The following is a 17,039-nucleotide window of genomic DNA, read 5'->3' as shown; positions in this document are numbered from 1 at the left end:
TAAAAAGACAAAGCCCCTCCCCTCAAGGAACTCACCTTCCCAAACCCAGGTGAGGAACAACTTATACACGCAAAAACAAACAATGTAACAACAATAATGACAGAAAACATTACTTGAGTACCCACTATGTGCGAGGCACGTGCTAGATACCCTGGATACTAAATCTTCACAAACCCAAGAGCAGACACTATTATGAAAAAGCAGAGACTCTAAGGGGCTAAACTGTAGCAGACACAAACTGGGGTGCCAGGATAGCTCAGAACAATTTCTCCAGCAGCCATGGCTGTGTCTAACCCCTCTCCAGCCTTGGAGCACTGATGCTCTCCCTCTCTAACGTATAGTGATCAGCCCAAAGAGTGGCATGTGACCCAGGTTAGGCCAATCAGAGTCCTGCCCTGGGAGATTTTTGCCTGGGAACCAGAGGGGAAACTCCTTTTGTCTCCAGCCATGGATGGGGATAGGAGTCAGCGTTGTGTTGTCAGTGGCCAGAATGTCTGGTAGAGAAGTTGGTCAGAGAGAATCAGGATGTCACAGAGAGAGAAGCGAGCCTGAAAACTTCCTCTAGTTCCAATTACTCTCATAACCAGCTCCAATCTGTCCCTCCCTGAGTCTGACCCATGAACCAAGAAATTACCATGTTTGTCTTAATCTAGATTGAGTTGGTTTTTCATCATTTGCATCCTATGATGAGCAACACTGGTTCCCTGCCCAAGGTCACAGAGACATTAAGGGGCTGTCCCCCTAGCGACCACCTCATCAAAGGTGCAGCCAGATTATGGACCCAGGCAACACCCTACCAACGTTTCCAGGGGGACTGACATGACATGGGATTGACGTTTCTCCCCATCAACTGTTCCATTCCCAGAAATGCATGACCAGTCACTTCACGAAGGTCACAGTACTATCACCAACCACCGCCCACTGACAGCATATGCTCTGCATGGCCATGCTGTGCGCCGTGCACTCGTTTTATCCTCCCCAAAACCTCTGGTAGTAAGTACTGTTAATGCTGCTTGCAAAGTGCAGAAGGACATACTCCAGAAGGTTCTTAACTCGCCCCCAAAGTCACAAAGACAGGAAGGGGCCGAGTCAGACTGTGTGCTCTTGGTCGATTCACTAATATTCCTCTTAGTGCAGTAGCGCAATCAATTGCACATCCCTCACAGCCTGTCAGCACTGCCCATGTTAGACTGAGGATAAGGCGACTCTATCCCGGCCCTGGCATACTGCAGTCATCTGTCGGTCTGGATGATTATGCAGCTAGCCAACCTCTTTATCCTCTCCAAACAGGCCTAGGGGCAGAGGGCCCTAACATCAAGGCCAGTGAGGGCTGGAAGCTTTGGCCTTCAAAAGAGGCCTCGCTCAAATTCTTCAGGACCCACCACATACATATCTTCTTTCTTAGCTCTGGTATTCCAGATGAATGTTTATGATGAGCCATTAACCTGGTCACCTTGCAGGGGCTCAGAGGTGAAGGGCACCTGCCCTGCTGCCCCCTGTTGATGTGGCATTTTCCCTTGTGCACTGCTGCCCACCTTCTCCCCGCCTGGACTGCACAGTGTCCTATGCTGAGCTGGGGTCTATCCCAGTGGGTCACCTGCCTCCGGTACTGCACTTCACAGGGGAGGACTGAGGGTCTGGCCCCCATCCCCAGCATCTGACCCCTGACTGCACCATTTCTACCTCGGGTCTCACTTCACCCAGACAGGTCCCCATCCTTTCCCAGAACCACACAGCCACAGGCACCCTGACAAAGGCCCCATGCTTTCACCCCCCTTTCCCTCTTGTTCTTCCTTGTCTCTGCCCCTTTAGCCCAGGGATGCTCACTCGGGGCTACCTGTGGCCTACAGTGTGTTTTGTTTGGCATCCACAGTCGGTTTCTCTTTTAACATTTAAAAACGGGAAATGTTCACTTAAATATCTGGATTAAAATTTTCCATAATAAAATTTTTAAACACTTTTTAAAAAACCACATTTCTGACTTTTCTTGAAAAACTAGGTTTTCTGTGACGAGAGTCCTGTATCTCTGCAGGACAACTGCAGGCAGCAGCTGAGGGCACGGGCTCTCTGCTTCACCGCGGTCTTAGAATCTGCCCACATCCCTGATTGTCCTTGCCTGTCTGTGCACACCCAACGCCCGTGTCAGGGCGTCAGGACCCACTTCACAGATTGACAGCTCCTTGGTCAGTCTCCCCAGCCTGGGGTTGGGCATTTTTTCCAGATGATGAGTCCCAGGGAAGTCCCTTCAACTCCAACACAAGCAAGGCTCCGGGCCACGCCTGAGCCCGACTCTGAATGTGTCCAAGCCCAGAACCCCCTGTCCAGAGGCTCCAGTGCAGGAGGCCAGGTGGGTCACCTCAGCCCAGGTATGTACAGCTGGGATCAGGCCACAGCCTGGGACACAAGTCAGGCCAATTCAGGCTCATTACACCGTCGAACCTGGCTGCCAAGGGTGTGCCTGCTGGGCTAAGGAGTAAGCAATGACTCCCCCAAGTCCACCTGAAAAATACCAGGCCCCAGAAACTTCCATTTGGATCAGCACTGGGGCCCACCCCACTCCCCTAAGTCCCAGGACACGTGGACACTCACGATATTCATGAGGGTGAGGACGTAGTTCTGCACATGCTCCTTGCCATGGAAGCGAACCACCGAGTCATCCACCACCAGCAGCACCTCGATGCTGTAGCTGCCTGGCTTGGCATGCCGCCGCTTCCGCTCCGCGTCGCCCAGCTGGTCCCCTACCAGGCCCAGCAGGTTGGGAAGGTCTCCCAGGCCGAAGGCTGGAACCAAGACAGGAAGAGAGTGAGGTCCAACCCACAGGAGAGGCTGTCACTGTGATATCACCCACCACCCACCTCTGGCTCCATCACGGGCACCCCTTTCCCTGCCTCTGTAAGTAAAGCAGTATGAGGCATTGTTCCATACCAGGTCAACTCATGGGCAAGAACCATTTTCCTGCCACGAGGGCAGGGCTAAGTCTTTGAAGCAATGAGTAGCAGAGTGGGGAGAACTGACCCAGAGCAGAATGCCTGGGTTCCAGGAGCCACTCATCCTATCTCTCTGGGCATCCCAGGCCCCATCCCTCGCTTCTCTGGCATCCATCGCCTCTCCTATAACATGAGGATGAACCACCCTTTATCTCTAACACACAACGTTGCTGTAAAAATCAAAGCTGGCAATATCTCCATAAAGGAAAAAAGTCATGGGGCTACTGTGGCCTCCACAGGGCATCTGAGGAACTCCCGGGTACTCCTGTAGCCCTGAGCCTCTCAAATCCCACCCAGGAACTGTCAGTGACCCCAAATTTCACCATCGCTGCTTTGTCCTTTTGGCTAAAAGCAAAATAGCATTTATTAACTTGTATTATATAATCCAAGAGTTACTAAACTTTTTCTGTAAAGGACCAGATAAATATTTTAGGCTCTGTGGGTCATTCATTCTCGGTCACAACCATTCGATTCTGCCACTGAAGCACAAAATCAGCCGCAGATGAGACTGTGAGTGTGTCTGTGTTCCAATCCAACCTCCTCTACAAGACAGCTGCCAGGCTGTATCTGGCCCTGGGCCTTACCTTTACTGACCTCTAATCTAATCTAATCCAAACCAATCTAATCTAATCTTTACAACAACTCTATCAGATTGTTGTCCCCATTACACTGGTGAACACATTGAAGTTCAAAGATGTTAAGTAGCTTCTCTTGTGGGTCTGTCTGAATCAAAAGCCCATGCTTTGAAACATTACCAACGATACCGCCATGTAGAAGGGTAACACCTTGAGCGCTGTCAGTCATCTATGCCATAGCCTGAATGAAGATAAACTCTGCTGGGGCGGTGGAGTGAGGGTACGTGGAGACGTCGCAGGGAAAGCTAAGAAGGCAGGACAGGAGGCTGGGGTCTCTCAAGAAGGCTCCAGAGACTTAACTCTTAATGACTTTCCCCCCATCTCACTCTGAAGTTTTGATACTCGTACCATTAATTTCTAAGAACCTTCATTTATCCACAGGTATTTGAGAGCTCCCCGGATAGGAGGCTGGGACTGAGGATGTAAAAAGGCCACCACGCTATCCCCAGCATTTATCAGGGCTGCGGCAGCAGGAGGGGCCCCCGCACTATTCAATGGATGGACAGGGGGTAGGTGATAAAGGCCCGGCCTCTGCCCTTGAGCCCACTGCCTAGCAGAGGGGACAAATAAGAAATTGGATTGTAACAGTACAAGAATATTAAAGGCTCTCAAGAATACCACAGGACTGATCAGAGAAGGCACCCCCCTGGAGATCCAGACCTGTTGGGGGAGGCGTCCTGAGGAGGGGACACTGAAGCTGGGGCTGAACAGAGAGCAGGAGAAAACCCACTTCAGCACAAGGGGCAGAGGGCCCTGTCCCTGCCCAGTCCATTGTGATTATTTATGTTACACACGGGAGCGAGTGTGTGCAGACCCCGTCCACACATGGGTGATGCACATGGATGCATTCACGGGAACCTCTGCAGAGACCTGAGCCACCTCTACGCTGCTACCCACACGGGTTCTCAGGTAACGGGGATCTGAGGACGGGTAACAGGGAACACACAGGGCTCGGTGCTACCGTTTGTTTTTATCTCCTCTTTGCTGAGTGGTGCTATAGTGCAAAGGAACAAAGCCCTAGACTTAAGAGCTGGAAAAACGTGTGGCCACTGGCCTGGCAGGGAAAGCCCTCTGGGTGGACGCACAGCCTGGTGAGCAGGGCTCGGGTGGGTTTTGTCCTCACTTATCCTTGAGGCTGGCTCCGCTCTGAGCTCACACTGCAGGCAGTTTCTGGTGGCCCTGGTGTCTGAGCCAATGGCAAGCGCAGCAGCCCATAACCAAACTCCTGGGAGAGAGGAGGGCAGCCCCCGGCAGGGGAGGGGAAGGCACAAGGCTCCCTCCATGGAGCAGGGAGAAAAATAACAGTCACCCTCAACACATGGGCTGTGCCCAGAAGTGTAAGCCCTGCGAGTAGAATGCCGCACTTGACCTCTCAGAGCCCTCCCTGCCAGGCATGTCACAGGAAGGCTGGAGAGGTTACCCCACTCACCCTAGTCACACAGCAGCTTCATGACAACAGCCCAGAAAGTAAACTCAGGCCTCCCCTAGCCATGACCACACTCTATCAGGGCACAGCCATAATTCTCTCTCTGCAGACTTTCTGGGGAATTAGGGAGGACCAGCCAGCATTAGCCTTGGATGCTGTGGGGGGCTCTAGCCACACCCTCTTCTGTGGGTCCCTCATCCTTCAGGATGACAGGAGCAGAAAACCCTTAGGGCAGAGCAGGGCCCACCAGCCACTGGGAAGCTGCCATGAGCCACCCAAGAAGCCCCAGGCCAATGGAAAATGGTGCAGCTGCTTTGAAAATACAGTTGACAGTTAAACCTAGAGGTGCCATGTGACCCAGTAATTCCACTGGTAAGTATGTACTCAAGAGAATTGAAAACGTATGTTCACATAAAAACTTGCACACGAATGTTCACAGCAGCATTTCATAGTAGCCAAAAGATAGAAACAACTCCAGCGTCCACCAGATGAATGATAAATGTGGCATGTCCGTAGGCTGGATGGGAGTTCCATCATAAAGAGGAGAGAAGCATCAAGACAGGCGATCCCATGGATGAGCCTTGAAAACATGCTGAGTGAAAGAAGCCAGGCACCAAAGGCACATATTGTATGATTTCATTCTATGAAACATCCTGAATGGGCAAATCCTATGTAGAAAGATAGATATCTTATTTAGTAAGATAGAAAGTAGATTAGTGGTTGCCAGGGGGCACTGGACGGTGGGGAAACAGGAGCAACTACAACTAATGGATGGGAATGTTCTGGAATTAGATGGAAGTGATGGTTGCACAGCATTGTGAATATAGTTTTAAAAACCCAGCGAATCGTATGCCTCAAAATGGTTAAAATGGTGAATTTTATCTCAATTGTTCGTAAAGCAGCCGCCCTGAGCCCCAGCCCGGCTGGTGTCCCTGGCATGGGCAGCCCCAAGGAGAGCTGGAGTTCCGGCTGCAGGAGCACATACCCCATTCGTATTCTCAGGAGGGAATTGGGGGTGGGAACGGGGTTCCGGAGAGTAGGACCATGGGTTAAATAGGAGAGGGCAGCGTTTGGAGCAGGAGAGCATTCAGGACACAGCCTCGGGGCCAAGGCAGGGCCATGGGGTGTGGGCCAGCTCGAGCCTGGGGGCCCAGCACTGGGAATTCCTTCCCCTGGACTCTGAACAGTTCAGTTTCTCCCCAGAGCCTTGGGAAAGGATCACCTAACTCTTCTTTGGAGTTCATGATGGATGTGTATGTATATGAGTGTGTGTGTGTGAGTGTTTGAGAGTGTGCGAGTGTGTGAAGGGGTGTGTATGTGGGGGGGTGTCAGTGTGTGTGAGCATGGGTAGATGTGGGGTTGTGAGAGTGTGTGAGTGTGTAGAGGGGTCTGTATGTGTATATGCAGGTGTGCGAATGTGGGTGGGTATAAGTATGTGTTTGTCAGTGTGTAAGTGTGGGTGTACGGGTGTGTGAGTGTTTGCATCAGTGTGTGAGCGTGAGTGTATGGGTGGGGTGTGTCTGTGTGTGAGTGTGGGTGTACGGGTGTGTGAGTGTGTGTTTGTGCCAGTGTGTGAGCATGAGTGTATGGGTGGGCTGTGTCCCCCCACACGGCCTTTTCAGGAAGCAGCAGCTGTGGCCTTCCTGAGTGCCAAGAGGAACTGTCCCCTCCACCCCAGGTTCACTGGTGCACCTCAGACTCCTTTACAGTGGAGCAGGGGGCTGGAATCCCCTCCACAGACTCAGCCCAGTAAGCAAACCCGTGTAGTGGAGCCTCTGATGCCTCCCTGCTCTCCTTCCTCCAGGGACAGGCCTGCTGCTGTGAGTGACACAGAGATGGAAACTTGGCATCTGTCCTCCAGGACCCCCAGCCTGGGTAGGAGAAGAGAACAGACCCAGGGGACTCCCAGGTCTGAGGAACCAAGGGGAGGGACACCTGTGGAGGATGGGGACAGGTGGAGATGCAGAGGTCCCTAGCCTGAGGGAGATTCCCCTAAAGCCTTTAGCTGACTGCTAGGCAGGCTTTGAGCACCTGGCCAGGCCTCCAAGGCACCTCTCTGTGTGCGGAAAACCAGACCCAAAGAGCCAAGCTGAAGCCTCTGGCTTTAATCAAGTATGTGAAATGGAGACAGGCACGCCTAGAAATGCTTCTCCCCATATGGGCTCAGCCCCACGACCGGCCTTCAAATAAAAGTGCAAGTCGCAGCTTTCCAAGAAAGTCTTCTGCCCCTGGTCTTTCTTTTTTTTTTTTTTTTTTTTTTTGAGATGGAGTCTTGCTCATCACCCAGGCTGGAGTGCAGTGGCGCGATCTCAGCTTACTGCAAGCTCCGCCTCCCGGGTTCACGCCATTCTCCTGTCTGAGCCTCCCAAGTAGCGGGGACTACAGGCGCCTGCCAACGCGACTGGCTAATTTTTTGTATTTTTAGCAGAGACGGGGTTTCACGTCTTAGCCAGGATGGTCTCGATCTCCTGACCTTGTGATCCACCCGCCTCGGCCTCCCAAAGTGCTGGGATTACAGGCGTGAGCCACCGCGCCCGGCCGCCCCTGGTCTTTCTAAGCAAGGCCCATAGACGGACCAGGGCCTGGCTTCACTGGAGTTCCAGCCCTGGAACCTGGTGTGGGGCAAGAGTCGCAGTTACATTTCTTTGGGTCTGAACTCCAGCTCCATGTGCTCAGTGGTCTCAGCTTCCCAGCTGCCCACTATGGTGGCTGGTGATGCAGCTGGTTCTAGGCTCACAGCTCTGGAGCTGGACTTCCCGAACATCTCTTCCGAAAAGAGGGGACCTTATGGTCTTTGGATTCAGAATTGGCCTAAAAAAATGAAGCCCAGGGGAGACTCATTCCTCTTCCCAACCCTGGTGGAGGGAAGGGTGCCCTGAAATCCACACCAGCGCTCAGAGGCCCCACCAGCCCTGCCCTCCCCACCTTAGGCCTGCAGAATCTTCTGGCTCTGGTGCCACGGCTCTCTTGTGAGTGATACTTGGAGAGCAACTGGAGCTTCAATGGATACACTGTCTGTGGGGACAACTGGCTTCCAGACATTTCTCACGCCAAGCCCAGTCCCACGGGGAGCTGGCACAAGGGTGTGTGTGGGCCAGTCATAACCAGATTTCACCTACGGCCTCCTCATCTCTTCTTGGCCAAAGGAGTTTTGTGACACTGTGAAGCTGACCACGGGCCCAGGACCAGCACCTATCACATCCAGTTTATTTGCCCAAGCATAAGTCTTGAGTGCCTCTGGTATGTAGGCTCCTGCACTGGTCACCTGGGCGCAGAGATGCCCCTTCCCTCAGGGGGTTCCCACCCTAACACGTCAGCAGTTACCCTTAATAATACTGTAAGGAGAGCTGCCATTTATCCAGCACCTACTACATGCCAAGCCCTATACTGGGATTTTCATAGACACCATCACCATTACATATAACATTTACAGGTAGACATGGATCATCTCTGCTTTACTGATGAGGAAAATGAGGGCTCAGAGATCTTAAGTAACTTGCCTAGGATCACGCAGTAGACAGACTTGAAGACAGGATTGTAAAATGGTCTACAGGACACACAGCTGACCATGACGCCCTGACACCAGGCAGCCTCCCTGCAGGTGCCCTAATAACTCCTTTCCTGTGGTTCCCACACGGTTGAGTTGACTTTAGAGGGGAAAACTCACTGCAGGCATTCTACCTTCTGCCTTGGCTCAGAAATAGCCTTGAGAAGAAATGGTGAGCTCCTCAGAGGCCTCTGGAGTCCCAGGGACCACAGTTCAGGACACAAGTGGCTCCTCTGGCCCCTAGCTCCAGCCAATTACAGCAGCTCCTAGAAGACAATGGGGTTTCTCTGCCAGTACAGCAGGTCTATGTGGCCCAGTCCCATTTTACAGATAAGAAGACTGAGGCCAGGCATGGACAGCTTAAGGACAGAAGTTACCGGGAAACACTCCAGAGGTAGGGAAAGAAGCAGCACACAGGCCCCTACCTACAGCCTACCTTCATTGTGCAGGTCCCCGTGAGGTTCTGCCCACTCCTGCTGGACGGCCTCCCGGCGGTACACCACATGTGTCCTCCCGCTGGCCTCCTTCTCCTGCTGGCCCCGCTCCAGAGGCTCAATGAAGAAGTCGGTGCTATCTGTGCGGATGAGACCCACCTGAACCAGGGACAGCAAGCACGGGGGAAGAGAGAGAGAAGAGGCATGAACACAGTACAGCCGACAGGCGAGCATCTGTGAGTACACATATGTGACCCTACATGCATGCAGGCTCTTCCTCCAGGGCCTTGAGGAGCCCTGGGATTCCATGACATTCTATGAGGCCCTGGCAGGGGAATGGGAGGAGGTGGTAGGAAAGCTGAGCAAAGGGACCCACCCTCCTTTCAGCAAAGCAGATCCACTTTTACTGTATTGTCTATCCATGGGGCTCTGCATAAAATCTCATTACATCAGAGCTTCTATTGCTTACAAAAAGCAGAGGCACAAAAGCCACTGCCATGAGGCACATGCACACACAACAAGGCACTGCACTCCAGCCCGAAGCACATCACAAGGGTTTGGCTTTACCTAGAGGCAGACAGGAAAATCCTAGGGGCAAAGGCTCATTACCCCTAAGGTGTGCTGGTCCCCAACTGCAATACGAAGCGCTGTTATTTCACATTGAAAGCACATGGGTGTGCACACGGCAGGATGAGGGTTTGGGGGCGGGGAGGAGGGTAGCTAATGCTCATTCACGATAAATGAGCCAGGAGTGCGTGTTTTTAATCTAATGTCTCCCTACATCGAATATTCCCTTAAAAAATCAGGTGTTGGCCTTGGAAATAAAAACAAAAAAAAATATGATGGCAAAGCCCAGCAAATGTGTTATTATCCCCCAGTGAAGGCAGTTATCACAGGGGCTGATGAAACATACAACTAGATATGGGTTAACGTATGTGTGTCTGCATATGCACATGTGTATATACACACACAGGCACACACACACCACGTCATCCTACAAAGTACTAAGAGTACCTACCGCGGTGGATGGAAAATCATAGGCATTATTTACAAATATGTGTTGAATTCCTTCACTATTGAGTGCTTACTACATAACAAGGACTGGGAGCGCAGCTGTGAACACAAAGCAGTGAATGAAGGAAGCGTTTCTATAAATTCACTGGACCTTCTCCATTTGAATTGGAACTCCAGTGAAAACACAACCCAATTCCATCCACTTCCCACCTCCTCCTGTTCTGAGGGTGCATCTCAGGAGCCCCCTCCAAATCCCACTGAACACCTACCACTAAGCCCCCAACAGCAGCCAGCGTTTTCTGTGACCCTTCTAGCTGTTTCTGTGGATCAAACAGAAAGCATCATTTTGGAGCCAAATCAAGACGGTTGCCTTCTGTGCTTCATCAACAGGCCCAATCAAGAGGCCAAGAAACGTTCCAGGGAAAAATGGCATTATTGGAACAAATTTGAGGCTTCCCTACAACCATTTTATCAGATAACACTCAATTGTCTGCAAAAGTTCTGATGTGCTTGTTAAAATGTTAATGTCAAATCTTACACTGAGCACACATGCATCCACGCAGAGCAGTTTGACTTTGTACCTACTGTGTGCCTGCTATGGGCAGGGAGAAACGGAAAAGTAAGGCCCAAGAGCTGAGGGCAGCCAATGTCCTGCCCAATGCTATGACACATGTCCCAAAGGAGGTGCCATCTGTGGGTCCTGAAGGATGACTATCCATCAGGTTCCTGGTTGCAAGGATTAGAAATTCAACTCAAACCCCCTGACCTGAAGGGGAAGGTACTAGCCCCAGGACACACTGAGGCAGGGGCTAAGACTGGAAGTGAGAGACCCAACACTCTTACCATCCCTCCCCTCAGTTCCCCCTACACCAGCTTCATCCTCCCTCCTCCAAGACAAGCTATACATCCCCTGTCCTTGCAGACACATCTCCATTCTGCCGTTAGAGACAAGGAGATTCTCCCTTCACAGTCCCATCCAGGCTGAGTCACATGGTCACCCAGGGACTGTCAGTCCAGGTTTCCATAGCAGGCAGAAGGGAGAAATTGTTAGGGTGCAAAAGAAACCGACGCGAAAAGGAAAGAGCATACGAGGTAGAGGGGAAGGCCCCTGGGTGAGGGTGGAAATGCAAGAAGGACAGTGTGGGGAGGGGACCAGGGCATTCAGGCTCAGGGACAGAGGTTGAGACCAAACCTGGACAAAAAGCGGTGGCCAAATCCAAGGGCCTCTGCCGCTGTGCACCTGCAGAACCCGGACGGGAGGCCTGTCTTCCCAGCTGGTGGCTCCAGGCCCGGGACACGCCTCCAAGGCCTACCACAGCTTTGTTGCCATGAGGGCCTGTGATGAACTCTCAGCCAAGCCCTGCATGATTTATCCCATCCCCCTTTCTATACCCGTGTCTGATACCCAGAGGGACCCCTGGGTCCCTTGTACCCCTGGAACAAGCAAGCAAGGGACAGCATGAGTCAGAGGCCACTGCTCCATCCAGGTCACGGGCACACAAACCTGGCTGGCCCAGGGCAGTGGCCTGCGTCGTCTCAGTCCATCACACCTCTCAAGCTGCCTAGCAGAGGCAAACTCTCCAGAGCAAGAAGTGGAAGGCTCTACTCAGCCCCTCCCACACACCAGGCACCTGGTCAAGGCCCTCCCCAATTCTAGGGCTTGGTTAAATGGCTCCACAAAGAGGATTCTTCAAGCCTGGCATTCCCTGCCCCGCAGCCCAGAGACTCCACGTGGTCTCGAGGGCTCGGTGCCTCATATGAGGGATACAGTTCCCAGAATGAAACCACTGCCTTCCAGCCCACCCCCTCCTCTGGCCCACAGTCATGGGCTACAGACCTTTCAGGATCATCGTGCTCATCCCAGTCTGAAGCATCATACTTTGACAACATCCCCAGTTAGGACACCTCTAGCTTTTACTTGGATGCTTCCAGTGACAGAGAGCTCCCTCCCTCAAGATGTAACAGATTCTGTGTAGGGACACTCCTAACATTGTATTCAGCGTGAACACACTTCCCCACTTTCCATCGTTTATAAATCGTCTTCTTATCACTGTTACTAACAACAGTACCCGCCACTCATATTTTTATACATTATCTTATTTTATCTTTATAGCCCTATAAGGTAGGTACTAATGTTAGACCCATTTCATGGATGAGGAAATAGAGGTTCAGAAGGGTTAAGTAACTGGCCCAGTCACCCAGCAAGTAAGTGTCAGCACTCTTAACCACAATACTGTATTACCTGGGTTCATCCCCCAGGCCTGCTTCTGCCCTCAGGAGCCACTTGGAGCAAGAAAACATTGCTTTCCTAGTACTACCTGCAAATCCCTGGGCCTCTGGTCTGACTTTGCAGAGCAAGGACACTCATTCTCCAACTCTCCACCTCTGGGCAACACCCTCCCATGGAGGCCAGCACACCTCTCACTAAGGATATGAGAAGGAAGGGCAGGGCACAGCCCATAAAAGAAACAGTCCCTCCCACTTCCCAGGTGACCTCCCCCGCCACCTAGCCTAAAAGGATTCTTACCCCTACGCAGACCACCCTCATCACACCCTCACTGTTCTCAGCAGAATGGGAACCCCCAGGACCCTGGGTCTGGTCCAGCCCCCACACTCTTAGGCCTCTCACCAGGAAAGGGTTAAAGGATCTGTCTTTCCCCATCCCAGTAAACTGTTTAGGACAAAGAAGCCAGAACCAAGACCTGTCCTGCATAATCCGAGAAATAAGTTTCTAAATTTCTTTGTGACTGTGGATCCCAGCAGCCCCCAAGGGATCAGGGCGGAACCTTCCTAGAGATTGTCCTTGTCCCATTGCGGGCATCCCACCCAGGCCTTGACAGGCAGCTCTCATCCAGGTCTGGGCTCCTCCTGGGCCACAGAGACTCTCCTCCTAGACAGAGAAGACAGGAAAGCAGGCTTGGCCACCAGACCAGGAGACAAGATGGGCCCAGTTCCTTCCCCTCAGACCTCGGTTTCCCTGTCTGCACAATGAGAGGTTTGGCCCAAGTTCCCTTGAATCTCTGCCCTGGCCAGGAAACCAGGCACCACACAGTGTAGACAGGCTGGCAGTGAGAACTTTCTGGCTTTCTGCCTCTTCACTAAAGTACTCCCGTCTCTCAATTTATAGAATGTTTATGTTTCTGAAAAGTGGTGGCTAATTTTAAAGTGCTAAAATCAAATCAAATTTCTGTATAAAAAATCAAGAAAAAAAGGAGAAATAAATTCTGATAGGATGGAAAATAAATGTCAGTCATATTGAATTTCTACCTATACCTTATTCTTTTACAAACGGTAAATAAAGAGGAAATATGTACTAGAAAGCTTCTTCACACAGTAAAACTAAAACAAAGAATCGTTGATTACATCCAATTGAGCCATATACCCGTAGGCCCTTGTCCAATTTCCCCAAATGGAAATTCTCCAGTGCACAAATCCGACCACTCTCTGCTGGGCTAAACACCCTTTAATGTGGCTGTTTCTGAGGTGCGTTCCCTGGGAGGTGTGTGGCTGAATGGTGGTGAGGGTGGAAGATGGGAAGGACTGTGGATTCTCCAACATGACATCGTTTTGGTTGCAAAGGTAACACATTTGGCCTACCTCTTCATCCAGAGGCCTCCAGGCCATGTTAACATGTTTTCCAGTATGGGTTCTCCCAGGGGAAGCCCCCAAGTTCAGGTGTAAGCCCAGGACACCCAAAGAAGACATGGTCACATGGCAACTAGGGAGGTGAGTGCTGGCTTAGAAATCACCTTGTGTCCTGCTGTGAACCACAACTGAACAAGTTCAGCGGGTCACCCACAGCTGTCTACTATCAGGATAAGGTCCCAAATATTATAGCAGGTAATTGAGGCCAAATTATTTTGAAATCAGTATGTATGTGTGCATGCGTACATAAAAGTACATCTATTCTCAAACTGCATGTATGTGCATGGAAACTGGGAGGCGAGGGTACCCGGAGCCAACAAAGAGATCTCCAAGAGGAGCACAGAAGAGATCTCTAAGGACTGGGAGACGTGTGGGACATGGGCAGGGCTCTATCTGTGCCAGGTACAGAGTCAATGAGCAAGGACCTGGCCTGGGGTCCAGAGAGTTGCAAGTGGCTTGGCTCTCAGGGGACAGCTGCAGGCCCCTGCAGCAAAGGGGGATCCTGAGTCCCCTTGATTGCTGCTGCTTGGACCAGCCTACCTTTGCCAAATGCCCAGAAGGTCCATTTCAAGATGGTAGCTCCAGTGAAGCCAGCTGAAGGGTGGGCCAGACTGCCTCTCCTTTCTCCTTCCAAGGCTGGCCTATCTGGGGCTTCCCCAGAGGAGAAAGTAGCAGAGCAGGCCACCTCTCGGCCAATCATCCCACCACCTCCCAAGGAGAGTGTATTCTTGGGCCTGAACTTGTTCTGGAACTTCTATCACAAGGGCTTTACTTCCACGGACACCCCTTGATGCTGTCTCAGGTTCTAGGCCTCCAGCAAATCCAGCTTGAAACTGTTCCACTGTAGGAAACAAAAGAAAACCCAGCAACTGGATGCTGGAGTGATACACACAAGGATCAGAAATGGCTTCCACCAGATTCCTTAACGGGTGGCCGCTTCCCCTCAACAGGGCCACCTGCATCTCTGCATGCACTGTTCCCAGCCACTGCCAGCCACACTCCTTGGCTAGACCACATGGGCTGCTACAACCTAGAAACCTCGACCGCAGGCGGCTCCTTCCCTTCCCCCACTGCCCTGCTCACCTAGCCCTAGCACTTGGTTCCAGTTATTATTAAACTTCATCAGGACCTCCAAGATATGATCCTTACTTCCTCACTTCCCTTCTCACCACCTTGGACATCTAGGTCTAGTTGCACAATAATTCTCTTGCAAACACCCATACTCTCTCACCCTCTTTCCCTCCATTCTGCTGTCCTAGGGAAGCTTCTCCACCCTGGTTCAGCCCGACCATCCACCTACTCCACGCATGCACACAGGTGCCTACTGGTCTCATTTGAAATCAGCAGCTCACCTCAAGTGAGCATGAGGCTGAGGTTCTGTTGCACTTCCCTGTTAAGACTAACAGCTTAACATTCTGTGTCCCAGCTCTCCCAAATGGCTCAGACCTCCAACACTGCCCCACCCCCAGTCTCATATTCCAAGGCTCCCACCACCCTGTTGTGCCAGTGCCAGTGTCCTCCCACAGCTGGGCCCCCTCTCCTCTTCTGTGGCTGGATGTGTTCCCCCCTCCACTCTGTGCTCAGGATCACCTCTCTGTCACCTCCTCAAGGACTCAGCTCCTGCAGTTAGCACCCCCTTTCCAGCTCCATGACGCTTTCCTTTCTACAAGACCATTACTATCCGCATCCAAGCACACTCGAGTGTCCCCCATCTTTGAAACTCCCCACCTGCCATCCCTGCCCAACCACTGCCCGTGTCACTGCTTCCCTCCACAGCAGAAAGTGTTGTCTACACTCACTGCCTCCATGCCCCCTGGCTTCTCCTCTACCCACCCCAAGTGGCCTTCTAGAGCCACCACTTCCTGGAAACTGCTCACCTGTGACTACCACATGGCCATGGCCAGCAATCACTTCTTTGTCCTGGTCTCACACAGCTCCTACAATCATCAGCTCTCCCTGGCACGTCCCCAGGTCCATGGCTTTAGGTACTGCATGGCTGCAAATGACTTCCAATTTACATCCCCAGCCCTGGCTCCTCCTGGAATTCCTTTATGATTATCCAACAGCTTCCTTGATAGAGACTGAATCTCCACTGGGCATCTCAAACTTTGGAGCAGAACTCTAAGTTTGACTTCCAGACCCACTCCTCCCCTTGTCTTCCCCATCTCAGTAAATGACACTGGCTTTTTCCCAGCTGCTCTACCCCAAAATCAAGGAGGAGGGACAAGCTCAGTAATCTAGGTCTTTTCAAGTCCCCCAACCCTGGCAGTTCCATCAGTCAGTTCAGCTGAAAGCAACACCCTACGTAACCTGCAGTGGCCAGAACCTCTAACGGGTCATCCGGGGCTGTTGTCTCTGATTCATGGCAGGTAGGAAAGGCGGCCCCACCCCTCACACCCTCACACCCTGGAACCACGGCTCCTGCAGGGACTCTTCAAAGTGACCCAGATCTCTTCCTCCCTCAACATGTCCTTAAGTGTTTATGAAGCACATACTGCTTGCTGAGCTTGATGGGGGTGAGGTTGGGGTGCAAAAAGACATGAGAGACCGGCCTCTCCTCGCCTGAGAAGGGACTTGTATCTGGAATATGTAAAGAACTCTCACAACACAATCACTAAAAGACAACCCAGTTTTAAAGTGGGAAAAGGATCTGAACAGATATTTCTCCAAGAAAGATCTACAAACAGCAGTAAGCACATGAAAAGATGTTCAATATCATCAGTCATCAGGGAAAGGCAAATCCAAACCACAAAGAAATAGGATGGCTTGAATCAGAAAGTCAGATAACCAGTGTTGGCAAGGATGTGGAGAAACTGGAACCCTCATACATTGGTGGGAATGTAAAATAGCACAGCCACTTTGAACACAGTCTGGCAATACTCCTCCAATGATTAAACAGCATTACCACATGATCCAGCTATTCCACTTCCAAAGTGTAAGCACCCAAGAGAAATAAAACACATGCCCATGCAAAAAAAGTTGTTCATAGCATTATTCCTAGTAGTCAAAAGATGGAAACAAGTCAAACGCCCCTCAATGGATAAATGGACACACTATATATATGTATATATATAGCCATACAATGAAATATTATTTTGCCATAGAAAGGAATGAAGTACTGATATATGCTACAAGATGGATGAACCTTGAAAAAAAGCCAAGTAGAAGAAACCAGATGCAAAAGGTCATATATTACATGATTCTGTTTGCATGAAGTGTCTTCAAACAAATAGAATAGGCAGATCCACAGAGATAGAAAGTAGATTCGTCACTGCCAACGGCTGGGGTAATGTTGGATTGGGGGTGAATAGCTAAAGGCCACATAGTCTCTTTGTTAGGTGATGAAAATGG

The 17,039-nt window shown here is 51.3% G+C and overlaps 1 protein-coding gene across 2 annotated transcripts in view; it reads right to left on the bottom strand.

The window, feature by feature from the left end:
- The window catches only part of ADAMTS14 (ADAM metallopeptidase with thrombospondin type 1 motif 14), an 88,110-nt gene that overhangs the window by 51,071 nt on the left and 20,000 nt on the right, over positions 1 to 17,039 (bottom strand). For both annotated transcript variants that reach the window (XM_023205021.2, XM_023205022.2), the window contains exons 3-4: positions 9,032 to 9,188; positions 2,590 to 2,780 (exon numbers count right to left, since the gene is read on the bottom strand). In XM_023205021.2, coding sequence (XP_023060789.2) covers positions 2,590 to 2,780; positions 9,032 to 9,188 — 348 coding nt within the window. The remainder of the gene's footprint in view (positions 1 to 2,589; positions 2,781 to 9,031; positions 9,189 to 17,039) is intronic.

Source organism: Piliocolobus tephrosceles, chromosome 9, assembly GCF_002776525.5.
Source record: "Piliocolobus tephrosceles isolate RC106 chromosome 9, ASM277652v3, whole genome shotgun sequence".
Lineage (NCBI taxonomy): Eukaryota > Metazoa > Chordata > Mammalia > Primates > Cercopithecidae > Piliocolobus > Piliocolobus tephrosceles.
The sequence above is the reverse complement of the archived record's forward strand: the minus strand, read 5'-3'. Positions and strand labels throughout refer to the sequence as shown.